The 18,454-nt window shown below is 39.1% G+C and overlaps 1 protein-coding gene across 7 annotated transcripts in view; it reads left to right on the top strand.

Moving 5' to 3' along the window:
* The window catches only part of MET (MET proto-oncogene, receptor tyrosine kinase), a 160,760-nt gene that overhangs the window by 125,602 nt on the left and 16,704 nt on the right, over positions 1 to 18,454 (top strand). For all 7 annotated transcript variants that reach the window (XM_038154514.1, XM_038154513.1, XM_038154520.1 and 4 more), the window contains 4 exons: positions 1,108 to 1,281; positions 2,192 to 2,291; positions 10,475 to 10,693; positions 16,528 to 16,674. In XM_038154514.1, the coding sequence (XP_038010442.1) occupies positions 1,108 to 1,281; positions 2,192 to 2,291; positions 10,475 to 10,693; positions 16,528 to 16,674 (640 nt within the window). The remainder of the gene's footprint in view (positions 1 to 1,107; positions 1,282 to 2,191; positions 2,292 to 10,474; positions 10,694 to 16,527; positions 16,675 to 18,454) is intronic.

The raw sequence follows: 18,454 nt of genomic DNA, 5'->3' as shown, positions 1-18,454 counted from the left end.
TCTTTGTCAACTGATGGAGAAATGTATACACCTTTTAGGGATGATTCATTTGAGACATCTACTATGGGGGTGGGACAGCAGCCGGCTCAGATGCAGATGTTGTTCAGGTGGTCCTCTAGGTACTGAACAATAGCTGGGGCTTTCCCAGCAAGCATCTCCAGTACCCCTCTTTCTCACTAGCCAAGTTGCCGGGAGACTTCTAGGTTGCTCTTAACCAATTTCTCAAGGCAGGTGTTTCTCTAGCTAAAGAGGCAGCTTTCCCCAGTTCTGGGGCAGCTAGAGCAAGGTTTATTTTTTCCTTTAAGAGACATTAAAAAGCTTCCAGATACAGATTAATTAATTGCTATCCCTTATGGTGAACCCCACCTTCCTGGAAAGCTTCAGAGGTTGCAGCAAATGTCCCTTTTGTCTAATTTGGGGACCATCTCTTACATTCTGTGAGAACAACCTCACTTGGATGGCCCATGGATGTGCTTGGGGCCAAATCACTGAAACCAGCTGTAGAGTTGCATTTACTTCTCCAGTCAGTTACCACCCTTGTCTCTGATGTCCCCTGCTCCCTCTGGCCACATTTCATGTGCTTCAAACTTCAGGATCCTACTGCTGAATTCAGCCAGCTCTTCTTGAATTTTCCCCTTCTTTCTCCTTGCCCTCTGCCTGCCCCTCAGCATCTGGTACATCCCACGCGAGCACCCTTACTTGACGCTTTTAACACAGAGTAAGTCCTGAGGATTTGAAAGAAGCATTATCCTTTGGTTACAGCAGATCAAGTCATTCTCCTTAAACCTCGGGTGTGCTCTTGTTTTCCAGGCTGGAAGCTGCCTTTGCAGGGTTCAGGGGCTCATGGGCTTGTCACCAGTACCGGGGCAACACCTTCCATCAGGCAAGGTGCAAGTCAACTGAATTAAGATTAATCTTGAGCTTAAGCCATGCTGTTGCAATTCCTATCATCTTATGTCATGCTTACTTGTTGCAATCTGATTATCCAGCAGGAAAATCAATGACTTTTTTTTACAAACAGATCCTAAGGCAATGTTGGGGCTCAGTAAAGGACAGTGTTTTAAGCCAAGTACATGTTTTTAATGGTGACAAGCAATCTGTTTTCAGTCCTCCCAGCATATCAGCAAGCAGTGTGGAGTGCTACACTCCAGCACAACAAATTCCCCAGGAATATCGTGTGAGAATGGAAATTGATGAAGCTATTCGAGACACAAGCAGCCATTTCACATACAGAGAAGACCCAGTTGTTTTAAAAATTCATCCAGCCAAATCTTTTCTTAGGTGAGTAGAATTTTCTGATAGAAATAAGAAAAGCAACAAATGAACAAAGAAAAGCTATGCTGCTCAGCAATCTATCAAAAGAAATTGCATTTTTATCTCTATCTTCCATGCCAATTGTTTCTATTATGGTGCAGTTGCAGAGGGCAAATAATTTCCTTTCAGAGGTGAAGGAGAAGGGGGGAGGGTGCCTCTTTTCTCTTTGTGATTTCACTCCTAGCTGCTGCTGAGCCTACCTGTGATGTCCTGCTGAGATACCCACTGCACTGCTAAGTGTGTCTCCTATGCTGTGTCTGGACATTACACTGATTGCTGAGGAAAGTCATTTAATGTGACAAGTCAGCGGACTCAGGAGAGCAAATGGATTTTAAAATAGTCTAAATCCAGTGCTATATAAACATTATGAATATATATGTATGGTAGTATGTGTGTGTTTTCAAGTGACATATTTATGGTCTCAGTAGCTCTAATGCAAGCCATCTGCCTTTGCCAAAAAAATGTCAGCAGTAAAAGAGACACCTTCTTCAGCACCACTGAACACAATAGGTGAAATAAGTTAGTTAGCAAATGCAAAGTACAAAAAAATGCAACCTCTTAACCTCTTTTAAAATTTACACATTTGTTTTATACCCTGGCTTATCACAGTTTTAAAAAATACTTTGATTTTGTTTTTTTTTTTGATTAGTTGTTATAGTATATGTAAAATCTGTTTCCCAGAAAAATTATCTCACTGCTCAAAGCTATGTATTTGCATTTATCCAATACATATCCCTAATTCTGGTTTTATGTTACCATTTACTCTAAAATATAATTTGTAGTTAACATTACATTATCACAGCAGTTATTTATCCTACTTATCTTCTCTTTTTGTTTTCCTTCCTTTCTTTTTTCTTCTTCTGGTAAATTTTCCTAGTGGTGGAAGTACAATCACAGCTCAGGGAATCAACTTGAACTCAGTGTGCTTTCCTCAGATGGTGATTACTGTACCTAAACTAGGAATGAACTTCTCTGTGGTGAGTCAATCTTAGAGAAGACAATCTCTTATCTTTTCATCGTGGTGTGATGAATGGTTGTGAATTTTCAGCCAAAATACTTTGACTTTTGCCTTGAAACTTTGAGGCTTCTACTGATATTTTGGTGTTTTCTGCAAAGACTGTTTTCACTGTACAGGAAAAATTCAAAACAAATTCAAAATTAGGATGAGGATAAAACAACTGTTTCCAATAGACCTTTTCCTAAGAAATGAGGCTAGTACAGTATCTGATAAGAAGATTTACATATTTCAATTTAACAACACAAATTCAGTGACTAAACACACAGCAGTGCAATATAGACATGTCAGATTGCACGACAAGATCAGGCACTACTGTGATATTCAAGTGGTGGCTGTGGATATGTATCAAAGGAAGAGGAAGAGTAAATATATAAAATCAAAATTAAGTATTATTTTTAAGAATTTTTGATTGCCAAAATACCTGTTGGGGAAAACTGTCCTTACTTTGATAAGTTCAGCAACAAAGTTTGAAGATGGGTTTGGGCTCTTGCAATTGGGTACCTCTGCTTGAACAGCAGGTGTCAATCAGAGATGTAAGTCTTTTTTTTTTTATTGTTCCTGAGTTGACACTACACAGTGTCCAAATCTAAACACAGATATGGCTATGTGATCTGTTTTAATTCTTATAGGGCAAAGATGGCATTTGTCAGCTAGTTTCCCTGAAACTGCCTTTTGTAAGCTTTTGTCTACACATTTGTGTTGTACCTCCAACATCAACTTATCCTGTAAGGTTTGTTTGGTCTAACTGAAGCTAAATTGCTAAATTGACCTACACTCTTTATGACATGCTACTTACTGTTCATATTCTCAGCTTATTTCTAATGATCATCATACACTGTTTCCTGAATTGAATTCTAACTATTAGACCTAGGTTTGCTCAATGCATTTTAAATGGAATGTCTGCAAATTTGCAGTCTTTCATAGCTTCAAGGTCATCATATTCTTCATGATCCTAATTTGTATAATATTATGAGTGTCAGGACCTGAATTTCTGCAGCATGGAGTCATGGCTTGTAATTTAATGGGTTCAGATTTTAATCTAAAAATCAGTTCCTTTCCAATGAAACACAGTGTTAAGTGTTAACAAAAAGTCACTTTACCCATCAGAAGATAAAATCTTTTAGCGAAATCTACCAAACTCAAAATTTATTAGATTTTGAGTAATGTGAGCATAATTATTTCTAAGCACAAAAGGATTTTGAAGGAAAAGATGTTGCTGAAATCAAGTCTTGAGATTTTGCTTGTGTAAAGATAATTTGTTGGCTTTTTCTGTTCCCCTATGGGAATATGCAATATTGCTTCTCTTCAGGCCCTGATACTCTACACCTTGTCAAATATTTAGGACTTCTTGGAATCTGAGCAGATTGAAAGATCTGAAGTTTTAAAGAAAATACACTGTGCAAAAGTGACTGGTAACTCCAGGCAAAAAACTCCATAGAATTTACTCTTTTACCTAAATATTGGGGAGCAACCTTGCCTTTGAGCAGTGTTTTGCTTTCTTCCTGCCTCTAACCTGCTGTTGAAAAAAGACATGGGATTAGTCAGTCAGAATTATCTCCTTTACTCTTTTTGTTTTCATACCGTGCAGTGTGTTTGACATTTGCCAACAAACGAATCTCCTGCCACTGCTGATCTCTAAGAAATTGCCCCAGTGTATGAGCAGCTGTACACAAGTTCATTCTCCCTGCACAAAAGGTGGAATATAACCTCAAATGGATTATAATCCAGAGTGTTTTATACTTTGCCATTACCCAAGCAATGTATTTTTGCTCTATTGAAATTAAAGGCTTGTGGCACTCAGTTGCCTTCTCTGCCTCTGTGGCAGCCATTTGTTCTGCCACTATGCTCTAACTCAAGCATATTTCTAAAGGAAGAGTATTAATTCTCAGGTAGAAAGGGAAGGTTTATAAGTGGCAAAACAAGACTGTACTGTGTTACTGAGGAAATTTCTGGTGGAGGATACCTATGGCTGTAGTCTTACCCATCCTGCACTGGAAGTTCTGGGCTCTCTGCATGGGAGATATACCAAAAAACCCCAACATTTCATCCAGTCACTGTTAAAATAAACAACAATGAAGAACTACTTCCAGCAGAGACCCAGACCAACTATCCCATTTGTAAAGGAGAAGACAGGTTGTTTTCCTGAACAAACCAAAGAAGTGCTCAAGAAGTGCTATAGCTGAGGTTATGTTCCTTAGTTTGGGAGAGGATAGCTAAATGAATCATTTTTTAATTGTTATTTAAGCCCATTTTCTTTTCAGTTTTCTCTCACTAGCCTCCTCCAAGAAGCTGCTTTTGTCAGCATTCCGAAACTCTGGCTCTTGGGAAAACCAAAGCCAGCGCTGAAACACATCCCAAAGCATCAAAGGAAAGTACAGCTGGGAGGGACCACAACAGCCAAGCATGGCCCACTTCCCTGTGCCAGGAGCAAATGTACCCAGACCACTGCCTACCAGATACTTGTTTAGGCTGTTATTAAAGCTCCTTGTGAAAGAAATTTCACAATCTTGCTTAAACAAGCTTCAGAGAGAGCTGCTCTACCTGCTTACCTAGTGGTTTGGAAAGACTTCTTTCTAATAATTAACCCAAATCCTGTGGCTAATTACCTATCTTCTTGTTTAACCCTCTGTGGATACAAGCAGCAGATTATCAGTCTCTCCTGCTAATTTTATATATTTACACTAAATTATGATTCAAACTTTCTCTTTTCCAGTTAAAACAACCAAACCACTCAATATTCTCCTGATGAATGTTTCCTAGAGCTCTTCTCATTCTTTCCCCCATCTCTCAGACCCTTTTCCATTTGCCTAAAACTGGGGGTGCCCAATTTAAAATGGGTCTCACCTTTTCCTGTCAGCTCTCCGTCCTCAGGTTTAATTGTGGCCTAGAGTCCTGATGGAGTCACAATGCAGGTGGAGGGCCATTTCTGTAAACAGCAGGAGCTGTTGGGGATGATCTGCATCCCAAAGTCTCAGGGAGCAGAGCCAGCAGACGTGCCCTGGGGCATTTGCTTTTCTCTGCCTCTTTCCATCCCAGTGGTAGAGGTGAGTGGTACAACTGATACAAAAGGTTTTCTGGAAGAACTTCCTATAAGAAGTGCAGTTTCACTGAGACTGAAGTTTTGGGCACAGTATGCCAGCCCCTTGTAGAAGAAACATTTAAGTTGAGCTTTTCAGCTTTCATGTTTGTAGTTTAGTATCTCTGAAAATTTTTCTTCTATAGAGCAAAAAACGCCTTGTTTCCATTTTGCAGCATTCTTTTCATATTTATTTAAATGTCCTTATAATTTCTCAGTACTGTGTTTGCACTTGTTGTGTTTGTATTACATTTTATGTTAATACTGTCAAAATAATACATTTTGCCTTCTTTGAATTTATTTCAATGAGTGAAAAAATGTATTGAAACATATGTTTCAATAATTGCAATGTGTTTCTTTTTAATTTTTATTTCATGAGTTCTTTTGATCATTTGTTCTGACTAGGGAAAAAAAGTAGGAATTTAGGCAGTGCTGCATAAATTCCCAAGAGTTATAGAGAATGCATAAGATTACAGAAACCTTCTCACTTCTGTTCACATATCCAGTTCCTGTGTGAGGTACACAAGCAGGGAAGCAGCTCGTTCCCTTCTTTCATTGTGCCTTTAAAAAAACCCAGGGCACAGTTTGGAATAGTGTTTGATGAGGAACTTGTGCTGTAAGTCATGCTGGATGATTCTCCTGCTCCTGAAGCACTTGGGAATAACATTTTTTTCTTTGAAAGCCTGTAGTTTGCATTGATTCTCCCAAAGTGAACAAGTGGTCATTTGGGGATCCATTCTTGTAGCATTTTTAATATTCCATCTATTAACTAATTTTGATATATATTCCCACTGCCTAATCTCTTCTAACAATGAATGTCCCAAGATATGCAAGGCTGCAAAATTAAGAAGAAGCATTTTTTAATACATGACCTTCAACAAGGTTGACCCTGTAGCTATGCAAGCTCTTCTCTTTCCCCAGACTTTTAATTATCTCTTCAGTAAGTAGTCTTTGGAATGTTCTTCAGCATTTTGTAATTTCTCCCTGCCAGGTGCCATTTTCTGTGTTATACGGGAGAATTTTAAAATCCTCTAAAGTTTGTTCAATATTTACAAGTTTGTAAGCAATCCATACTCATAGTCATCAAGATGCCTAGAATTCAGCAATGTCTACCTTAGATGTATTAAATAATGATAAAACAAATTCCCTGTAAAGTGTGGGTAGTGAGTATGTGATTATTGAAGATATTTGTGATTCCCTATCCGAAGACACCTAGGCTTGGATCCTCTATCTCTCTTGACTCCATGGCACAAAGCTGCTACAGAATCCCAGTGAAGAGTTCCCCCACAAAGGGGAAAATTCATCTTTCTTTCTATGTCAAATCTGTATCTCATGCACATCTCCTGCCAAGAAAAGGGGGGACAGCAGGGGATGTCAGGGGAAAGCCGCTGTGTGAAATCACCAGGGTGCCAGGGATGCAATGCTACAAGGTACACTGACCATGCCAAGCCCAGGGAGGAATTTGGACTCTCAGTCAGTGTTGACCATGGTATGCAAAGGGCTGGCTCTCAGACCCGAGAGCAAGAGACATTTTACTCTATCTTCTGGTCTGATGATCTGATAGACTAGAAGCATCATCTCTCATGCCTTCATCCAAGAAGAAAACTAAAATAAAAAGGCTACCAATCCATCAGGATCATTCATTGTACCACCTGAAATGGCAGCAAAAGGCAATGAATTAGCTGGAAAACCTTCAGGATATGCTCTACACAGAAAAGTCTTCTATATGGGCTTCTCTTCATGTTGGACCTATATTTTCTTCTCTTTCTATTGAGAAATCATCCTTTGGCAAGGATGGTTGGAGAGTCTCCAGGTCTGTCTTTAACTTCATTCATGTTTCATTCTTCCCTGGAACTCCAAAAGTTTACTTTTTATGAAAGAACAAATTGGCCCTTTTCTCCATTCTGACAGCTGCAGATCCTGTAATACACATCCAACTGCCCCTCTCTAATCTGGGTCAGCTGCTGGGAGACCTCTGGAACTTAGAGATCCTCCCTCATACTTTTCCTGTTGTTCTATCAGATGAAAAAGAATTGAATTGGGCACTGAAGTTCAGGTTCTGTAGGTCAGGTTTGAATTAATTGCCTTGAGGGTCATATTTTACAAATGGAACAAGAATACATACCTTAAGTGATGAGTCATATGCATTGTGCAATGGATTATTATTCCCTTTGGGGTATAGCATTTACTTATGCTTGTGAAATGCTCCATAATTTTTATATTTTTTCTTCCTCTTTGTCTTCAGATGTAGATTATTGTCACAAGAAAAATGTAGGCTTAGCTTTTAAAGTGAATGTGCTTTAAAGTTTAATTAAATAAAAGTTAAAGGTGCTGGGTGATAGGCAGTATCTTAATTGAGAAGGCAATAGATTGAATTAGGGGGGTTTTCTTGGAGATCCTCAATCCAATATTTCTTGAAAACTAAACCTTCATATTCTTCAATTGCTAAAACCAATTTCAAGGTAAAAATGTCATGTCAAATCATGTACCAATAAGGGCATTGCAAATAAGATTTTTTTTGACCTTACCAATCAGTCACATTGCATCCCCTCCAAAGAGTATTATTAGATTTTTATCATTTTCTGAAAGCTTCTGCTTCAGAGACCAGCCTGATAAAGTAAAGTATCTGATTCTAATAGATAGCCACAAACAAAGTTATGAATACCACTGCTATTCATTTAATGGACATCACTACTCTACAGTAGATAAAGAGTCTAATGAATTTACATTAATCAAATAAATATAATGATTACTTGGGACATACTTGGGTTTATAATTATATATATTTTAGTAATCCTTTTTAAGAATCGACACAACGTGATAGATATCTTCACAAATATTCATCATACATCATGGAAAAGTATGGCTTGATCATCCATTATACTAATGATGCATCTCATTATTTCCATACTAATTGAAATTAATTTCTAGGTCTGTATGGTAGAACAAAGCTTGAGATATGGGCAGTGGTGTATAACAAGGTATTCAAAAGAACAATCTGATACTGTAAGCAGATGGAGCAAAAATCTGCCTTGTCTTGTGTCCCACAGTTTACCTGGTTGACATGGGGGTTACAAAAATATTTCTGAATTTCTGCAAGGAATATAAATGGGCAGTTGGTACAGGTACCTGTCCCATTAGCATCACAGAGAGCTCCACCAAGTAATTTAACTGAGTGCCAAACTCACAGCTCACAGACACATAGGAGCTCTAAAACTGCAATGCTCAGAATGGTGAAAATATTTTCCTTGGCAAATTCAAGATTTCACAATATTATTCACAGAAACATGAATTGCTGTGGTGATAACAAAAAACCCTGATTTGCAGATAGCTAATTTAATCCCACTTTTCCAGCTAATGTGGGTAATATAGCTGATACAGCCTGAGTGGTTATGTCACTTATTTGAAACAGCAAAATTACATTGCATTAATTTAAACTAATTTCAAAGCCGCTTTAGGCAGCATCTGATAATGAGAACAAATTTATTTTGAAAAACAAAACAGAAAAATATGTATTTTGGCCTTCTCTGGATGCACAAAGGTATTCAAGAGCATTGTTAATCTTCCAAGGAAATCTCTGGTAGAACAAATGTAAGATTTATGATGACAAGGAGCAGAGCCCCATTCTTTCTGGGACACACGTCAGATACACTCCTTTATATTTTGTAAAAAAAGAAAAAGTTTGTTCTTCTCTCAGGGCACAGTGCAAAAGGGGCTATTTACAGAAGGTTTGTAGAGTTGGAAGAGAAATACTTCAGTGGAGCTGAAGCAACTCTGTTTGTGCCAGAAGTCCTTCAAGCGTATCATTGGTGGGCAGCATGAAAGGCAGGCCCAGGGAAGGGAGTGCACAGCACAGTGACAAACCAGGCACTCTGCAGTGTGTGTGGGGCAGTCCAGCATGCACCGTGCCTCCCACTGGGGTTTGTAGATGTGCTGCCGACATCATAAGCAAAGTACTCCTGTAGAAACCTTCACAGTCCAGACAAAGCTGACTCTTCTAGCGCACCATTAATCTAATTAAAGATTAGATTGCTGTCTAAGGTTGATCAGATGAAAGCCACTCTAGATGAGCTGTTGTCCCTCTGTCTACTGCAAAGGCAGTTCAGACGAGTCCTGGATTTGGTACTGGCTCACATCCCCATAGCACAGAGCATCCTCTGGAAGGTCTTTTGACCATGGGGTGCACCAGCAGCTTTCCCCCATTGCAGGCTGTCGTGAGGAGTAGTGGCACAGTGAGGGGCAGGTGTGGCTTGGTGCCTGTGGTCAGGCTGCTCCTGCACTGCAGTGAGGAGAAACGTCTTCTCCCTGCTGGTCCGAGATCCAGCGCAGAGCATGTCCCACAGGCAGCGCTCTCAGCAGGAGCTTGCATGACTGTGTGCCGCGGCACCAAGGGCCACACATCTGGGGCCTTAAATATACATTTTTACAAAGAAGGTAACATTTTGCTGAGCTTTTTGTGGCCCAGAATCCACAGTGGCTTTGGCTCTAAAGCCCTTTCTCACAGAGTCAACAGTGCCTTTCTGGAAACATAGCAACTTAGCTGCACTGTGGGTAAGCAGTGCTTTACTTCTGTTTTCCACTGTTCCAGTTAGTATTGTTGGTTTTACCTTGTCCTCTGATCCCTTACTATTGTTTTGGTAGTGAAAAAAAAAGAGAAATCCATGTTGCACTCACTGTGACAGGCTGGGTAACCTGAACTATGGCTGCTCAGTACACCAGGCAAGCCTCCTGATGGTCCTTGGCTTTGGAAATAATTTTCCATTAATTATCTGCAAAATATTTACTTTAAAAGTGCTGTGAACAATTAGGCCAGGAAGCTTGTTTACTTGAACATTTCCTCAACAAGAGTGCAAACACCATTGACGTGAAGTTTTTATACTTTTCTCCCAGCTCTACATAAACGCTGTGTAGCACCGATCAGGATTTTGCTTTGGTTAAAGAAGAGCAAGACCCTTGGTGTTTATTTTTTCGCTATATATGTATTGTTAAAGAAATAAATTAAATTCTTTAAGACTTCCTCTGCAGGTAGATACTGCAATTACCTCTTTTTTTTTTTTTTTATATAGGCGTGTAGCCACCGCTCTAGCTCAGAGATAATCTGCTGTACAACACCTTCACTGAAAGATTTCAATCTCCAACCACCCTTTGTGACCAAAGTGTTCTTTATTTTTGATGGTGTCAGCTCCCTGTACTTTGATTTTGATTACGTAAATAATCCTGTATTTAAGCATTTTGAAAAGACAGTGTTCATCTCAAGAGGCAACCAAAATGTTCTGGAAATTAAGGTAAGAAATGCTGAAATAAGTTTTTCAATTATTCACAAGTGCACATCAGCAGCACAGCGTGGAACAGACGTTTTGATGAAATAAAGGAAGCCCCGAGGAAGTGAGGGCAGAGAGAGCAGTGTGTTCAGTACTGCATTCACCCGAGCCCAGTTGTCACTATTTAAAGGACACAGAGCTGAAAACAAAGATATGTGTACCAGGGTGGTTGTTGTCATTAGGTGAAGTGGGCGAAGGGCTTTCCTTGTCCTCGTGGGAGGACCACACTGCATCAGCTTCTGATTGCAGTAAGCTGCACCACCAGTTCAGGATTAAACATGGCCAGCAGCCCAGAACATCAAGTATGTGGTTTGTGTGTAAGCCCTGGCTCCTGCTGTCACATGGTTATGTGTCCTTCCTCACAAAAGATGTGATCTGGCTTCTTCAGTTCTCTGGAGCTGAGGGAAACTCTGGCCTGTGCACAAAGTCACTCATGAGGATCAGTCACTGCTGTAGCCTAAATATTTATGGATCCATGAAAAATGCAAAGTTGATGCTGAATGCCTATTCAAAGTGCACTGAGAATAGCCTACATAACACTGAAAAGCATCTCTTCGGAATTTGGGGTCCTCAATAGCACAGGTTGCTCTCTGCTACAGTGCTGTGGAGAAAGTTAAGTCCATTTTGCGAGAGTCCAGTGTCTTGAAGTCTAGGTTTTTTCTGAGTATTAAATAGAAAAGGTATAAATATGGATATTTCTAGTTTACAGTGAATGCTTATGTAATTTTTTGGTATTTATATGTTATTTACATAGATATCTATAATTTATATAAATATAATTGTTAAAAATGTTTTATGGAAGATAATCAGTCTTAATGCTTAGGTCATTTCTTTGTGTCACTCCTGCATAGCTCTATGAGTGACATAGTAAACCAAAACTTTTCCCCCATCACAATGAAGAAACCTTGAAGCCCTAAGGTCTTTGAATCCAACACGGTCCAGTGGGCCAACTTCTCGGCTACAAGACATCAGAAGGATTACTTCAGAGTTCCTGTCAGCCATGCTGAGTTCCAGTCAAAGTCTGCATATTTATCCATCTCTGCGAAGTGTTTTAGGCAAATACCAAAGGATAATTGGTCTGATTTTTACTTTTTACATTTTTTTTCTACTTGGAGCTCTTAGCCTTAAAATCACTTCTTCCTCAATGCAGAGAAAATCTCTTGCTCAGTTATGGAGAAATGCTAGAAAGAGTTCTGGTGTGCACGTCAACAGATCTGGGAATATATAGCTGCTGCATGGCTCAGTGCCTCTGTGCAATGACAGCAGTGTTTTCCAGTATTTTCCAAGTCATGCATACCAACCAGTTGGAAAGAGGACTAATTTGGGAAAAGTTTCAGAATAATGTAGATTGGAAGGAACCTCTGGAGGTCTTCATAGTCTAACCCCCTTGCTCAAAACAGGGTTAAATTAAAAATTAGGTCAGGCTGCCTATGGCTTTGTGTAAATGAGTTTTGAAAATCTCCAAGAATGGAGATTCTACAGCTTTAAAACACTCAGCTCCACTTGCCTTGCATGGTGTATCTTATGCTTGAGCTCCCTTCCTAGCTCAGTGACCCTCTTCTGTGCTTCATCTCGTTTGTCAGTACCTCTCTTTTTCTGTGGGGTTCAAAACTTGACACAATTCTCACAATTCAGCTCCACAAGTGCTGACCAGAGCAGAACAATCACCTTCAATCTACTGGCTTTGCTGCTGCTAAAATGTGTGCTGAGCCTTCATCACTAAAGTGGCATACTGCTGCCCAATTTCACATTATGGTCCAGCATACCAGTCATTTTATTAAGTCTGATATCATCTGAAACTCAAAGACAGTGCACCCTATCCCTTTGTCCAAGCTGTCAAAAGATCTTAAGCCGTAGTGGTTCCACTATCAGCCATTGACAAATAAAGATTTGATCTCTGTCCAATCTGTTTTTCACTCCTTTTAAATAACATCCATCCATTCCACACCATCCTAAGTTTTTTTCATTGCCAGGAGAGATTGTATTGCAAAACTTTTTAAAACCAAGACCTGCTTGTCCAATGCTCTCCTTTCATCTAGAGAGCCGGTTCTGTCTGCCTAGAAGGTTGGGCAGGTAAAATACAGTCTTGGGAAACCTGTGCTGGCTGTTCCCAGTTATGTTCTTGTCCTTCCTCTGCCAGGAAGTGCATCCATGAGGACTTGCTCTATAATCTTCAGAGACACTGAGGCAGACACAAAAATTAGTTGGTTTTTAAACTCTCTACTTTGCTTACTCTTTCATTCTCCTTGAAGAAGTCTCTGGTGCTGTTTATTGCTGGGGAAAAAAAAAAAAAGCATTTAGATAAGAAAGGCTGACTGAGGATTGTCATAGTGACAACTGACCAAAGTCACAATTTTGTAGTATTGACCTGTAGTGATGGCACCGAAGGCAGATGTCTCCCTAAACCAAATGTCCAGGTTATTTCCTGACAACCAGCTGAAGAACAGCATTAGAAAGGTGGTCTGCTAGAACAAAGCATGAACAGAAACCAATTTAATATCTTTCTCTAAATAGAATTAGTTATAGTGGGGTGCTTCTGTCAAAACTGTGAGACAACTTTCATAAATTATAGTCAGGAGCCAAAAGAGCATTACAAGCCATATTGGCAACACTTTCCCCTCGCCCCGTACCCACATTCAAAAATACACACACACAAGTTTACATGCCTCATGATCGTATTTTGTGGAGTAATTAAGCAAGCTCAGCATGAAATTAAATGGCAGCTTGCTTCAGTGAACAGTCTGTTCTACCAAACCAAAGTTCTTTTATCTCTTCCTTAATTAGTTTCAGAGGGGTGGAGGGAACTTTTATCACAAGTTTTTCAATCTAACTAATCTAGTGTGACATATTTGGCTTTCATCAAATGACAGTGGGTACCGATTGAAATGTTCTGTTTGGTTTCCCCTGATGACCAAAAGATGTTTTTGTAAGAAAATGTTATACACAAGAAAACATTAGGTTTTCTATTTAAAACACAGTCAGGGCACTGTGTGCCACAAATGCCAGTCCTCCTTGTCTTTAGTGCCAGCTTCCCAACATCCCACATCATCACTGTCTTGCTCTGTCAGCTGTGTGGCTCTTTTAAGTCTCTTGGTGCCCACCATGCCCTAGTCATTCGGGTCATGACAGACAACTCTCTGCTTCAACACCATGAAGACACCACTTCAGAAGGACTCCCGTCTCCTGCCAACATGGAAAGCTGTCAGGGCAGGAGAAACTCTGTTGTTTCATTCCTGAGTCTGCTGAAAAGGACAGAGTCCACTTGCTGCCTCCCCCAGAAGCCACTGATCCAGACCTGCAAGCTGGGCTGCTGACAGCTGAGAGCATCCTAGCTGTGGGAGAAAAAACTTCCCCCCCAAAAAAACCAAACCAAAACAAACAAAAAAAAACACAAAAAAACAAACAAACAAAAAAAACAAACAAAAAAAAAAACCAAAACCTAAGCAACAAATAAATAAGAAAAGCATCTTTCTTCAGTTAGCCCAGAGGCCTGGTCTGTTCTGTGGTTGTGATTGTACACTAAGATGGTGCAGGGACTCTGTGCATTGTTCCAGAGGAGGCCTAGGCATGGGCCACCAGAAACTAAAGTATATTTACAAACATAAATCTTCCACTAGAGAAATACATAGCACAGTTGTAATTCAATATGTAACAACTGGCATGCTATACAGCACATCTGAGATCTTGGCTGCGCTCTGGTACTTCTGTCTTAAAACTCAGAGTAGGACAAGACTTAACTAATTTGCCTACTCTATTCTTAAGCCAGTGCAACACTTTCTTTATGAGGCAGTCATAAGGAAATATTCTTGCCTCTTTATAGGTCACTCTATTGTCAATCTTCTTTCACATCACATAGGAAATCGTGAGTCTCAAAACCTGGTCCAAAAGACAGTAATATGGAAACTGTGGTATTTTTGAGCAAGCTGAAGAGGAACCTGTGCAGCTGCAGTAATTCCTCATTCTTCCCAAGTCAACCCGCTCATTCTGCTTAGGAGCCTCAAAAATGCTTCTGAGACCAGTCTCAGAATTTCCACACCCTTGTTAGTTTACTGTCCTCCTTCTGCTTTTAGAGTTTTACCCAAGTTATTCCCATCTCTCTAAAAGTTGTGAGGTGGCTGTCTATCAGATTGGATTGCAACAGCTACCCAGTACAGCTTGAAGATTAACTTCTCCAGCTTGCATTCAAGGGCATTGCTCACCAAGAAGGGGATAATACACATTTGAAAAGAGGAAATATTTTTTCCCACTTCTCACAGGAGCCAGTTTCCACCTTTTCTTAAAATTGTAGGCAAATTCTGTTGTCCCAAGAAGAGCAAAACCACTGCTGAAAGTGTTTTGAAACTCTTAGTCTATTTTGATATCATAGTGAATATATTTGAAACTATAGTATGTTAATGGTAACATAATGGTCATAGTAGTAAGTAAGGGCTGCCATCTTTATAACTGGCTAAAGACCACCTTAGGAAATATCAGTATGATTTTTTTTTCCCATTTTTCCATCAGTTTTGATGGAGAAAAAATTCTTGGCTTTGGTGTAGAAGAAGAGACCAATCAACCACACTCTCCAGGATAATATGTTTATCCTGAAGATGGAAGAATTAAATTCAAATCTTTTGAGGTACATCTTTCAGAGGAAAGATATGGCTGACAGTCTGCCACAAGTCTCCAAATGAATAAGCAATTAGCATTCATGTGCTCCCCAGCCCAGGAATATTTTATTACTTAACACCAAACAGAATGGCTTTGACTAGACAGAAGATAGAATGCAAAATGACTTTTATGGCCAGTGATTAAAAAGCATTTACCTGGGGTGTGGCTTTGCCATCAAAATAGGACATTAAGCTGCCTCTCCTATACATTTATTACAGTCTCATTCTGAAGCAGATCTAAAACATATGCCAAGTAAGATTATTTCTACCCCTCAGAATGGAATTCTTGTTTTCTTTCCAATATACAAGGCTTCACAGTGGTGTCAGCTGTGATGTCTTCCTCCCTTCTCATGGAAAACTCCCAGATCCAGCCCATATAAATAGCCTGTATTAGTCCCTCCCTTCTCCCTTCTCTCCTTAAATCCCACTTAATATGCCTCTTCTTTCATCTTGAGCTGGGCTGTACATGGACTAGGGCAGCTCTTCAATGGAGATGCACTTCTGAGCACTAAAGATCCTAAACTTGACCTTTGGATTCTACTGTCACAATATCAGAAGCAATAATTTCTCATCTAAGTCTGGGATGTGAGAGCAGGTTTTCTGGGTAAGAAGTGTACTTCTTTCATGCCTCATCTTTACCAAGAATTTTTCCTTTTTGGTCTGTGGAACATGATCTTAACAGACTAGTGTATTATTTTAATTAATTACTTCTTTTTGAAAGCTTCATTTCTGCTACCATAACCACTTGCAAAACAAAATGTTTGAGATGCCTTTAGCTTGTGGATAATATAATGCCAGTTTTGTGTAAACAGCAGTGTTACATAATGTGTCCTTTCTTGAACAAATTATGCAAAAATCTAAACAGGACCAATAGGATTAATCCCTCAGACATTTAAAATTTCAGAAGTCTGTATGAGTTTTATGAGTGACAGCAGATTTTATCTGTAAAGTTTACCGTCCTACACTGGCCCCTCTGTCAAAGTTGCATTTACATGAAATAAGCCTATACACGCATATTGACAGGACAGTGTAAATTCTCATTAGTCTTTTATTTCACAATTTATTCTTCATTAAAAATATCTTCCAAGCTTGTAACTACTTACCTTTTATGAGGTGGTTATGTAATATGAAATTGATTTTTTTTCCAAGGGAAATTATATTGATTCAGAAGCTGTTAAAGGTGAAGTGCTAAAAGTTGGAAACAAAAGCTGCGAACACCTTCTCCTGCAGTCGGAATCAATTCTGTGCACGGTTCCCAGCGAGCTCCTGAAATCCAACAGTGAGCTAAATATAGAGGTGAGGCACCTACACTACACGTGAGATATTAATGCCATTTTTATTATTATTCACAGTGTCACTACTGAACCAATAAACTTTAAGCCTAAATAAAATTTAAGCCTAAGTCTTTGCTTACAGAGATATCGCTATCCCTGTTTGTTTGGGATGGAAACTCAAATAATATCATCTATTTTCAAATAAATATGATCATCATTGTTGTTATTACCTGTTTGCACAGAGACTTTCTGGAGCCTTAGGCACAAAGTAGGACCAGAACTAAGCACAGAAATAAAATTATAGTTATTAATCCAAACACAAGAGGAAACATGTGGGGAAGAATGAGAAGTAGGAGTACTTTTAGAAGATGGAGTACTTTTAGTTTGGAACTCACAAGCCCTTTTTTCAACAATACATTCTGTTGCAGTCAATGGGATCAAATCTTTCCTGAAAGTATTTTTTTTTGTCTGCATTTTATAATTTCATTTCAATTCTTTTTGTAATAAGAAGACACTTAGGACAAATGATTGAGTCATTGCTTTAAAGGGGGTCTCATAAAAATCATTCAGTATGCTACTGAAAATTTTAATTGTAGACATACTGATTTATAGAATAAGACATAAATCTTTCAATACCTTTGTATTTTTTTAAGATATAGAAAAATGAAATTGGAATGGGATTACCTTTAAACTTTGAAACTGTACTCTGATTCACTGAAAACAGTGGAGACTTTGCTGGTCATGTAAGTGTGGTTAGGATGAAAGTCTCTGTAAGCTCTTTGAAGCAGGGACATCTATTTTTTCAATATCTCTATGACATTAATCTCACAGGATCCTGGGCTGTGAATGATATTCCTATGTGCTACTGCAATCTAAGTAAACAGTAATAACTAATTTGACTTATTAATATGGTAACTAGTAATTTATTTTAATATCATTTTCTTTTTAAAGTAAGTATACATTTTCTTGGATATATCAGGGAAAATATAAAATTAGATGCATCTCTCCTTTTGGCGTAGGTCTCCCAGATTTCTAAGTGCCTAGTTTCATTTAATAATACTTGTGCACAGGTTTCATTCAGTTTATGTTGTATTTTTATATATCTGATCAGGACTAACATTGCATTCAATTAGTTCTACTCTGTGATATTTTCTTAACTTCTAAGAAATAGATATGTATGACATGTTTCATGCACAGAAAATAACAAAACATAAAGGGGTTAAACAAGGTTTCTACTTGTTTACTGGCAAGGAGACTCAGAAATTGTAGTCTGCCCAGCGAAGAAGAAAATTTGCTCTTTTGACGGGCAAATCCATCATTACAGTACCCAGAGGGATGAATTCCACAGGAGGAAAAGATGGCCAAATGCATTCCAACTGACTGAGCTAGTGCTGTGTGACCTAAAACAGTTTTTTCCCTGTTAGCTGCTTGGTGCTTGTTTGGTTGTTGGTTTTAAGGGTTGGTTTTTTTGTTTAGTTTTGTTTGGTTTAAACTGTCAGCAAGCTAGAAGCTGGCAAGGGACAGGCTCACGTGACCTTGGGAACTAAAATGCAAGCATGCTGTCAGCAACAGAGTGAGTTTGATGTTGCAGCATATTTGTGCCAGAAGGACACACATTAAAGACAGTTGGGCTATTTTTTTTAATGTACATGTCAACCCATATAGCCATAGGCCCATTTCGTGCGCCATATGAGTAAAAGTATGAATTTAACATTTTGAATTAGCATCTGGTAACAGTGGAACGCTGTTATCCAGAGTGCATGTGAGTGCATGCTGTGTGTGTGGTGTGTCAAATACAGAGC

This window comes from Motacilla alba, chromosome 1A (genome assembly GCF_015832195.1).
Source record: "Motacilla alba alba isolate MOTALB_02 chromosome 1A, Motacilla_alba_V1.0_pri, whole genome shotgun sequence".
Taxonomy (NCBI): Eukaryota; Metazoa; Chordata; class Aves; order Passeriformes; family Motacillidae; genus Motacilla; species Motacilla alba.
This window is presented reverse-complemented; position numbering and strand designations above follow the sequence as displayed.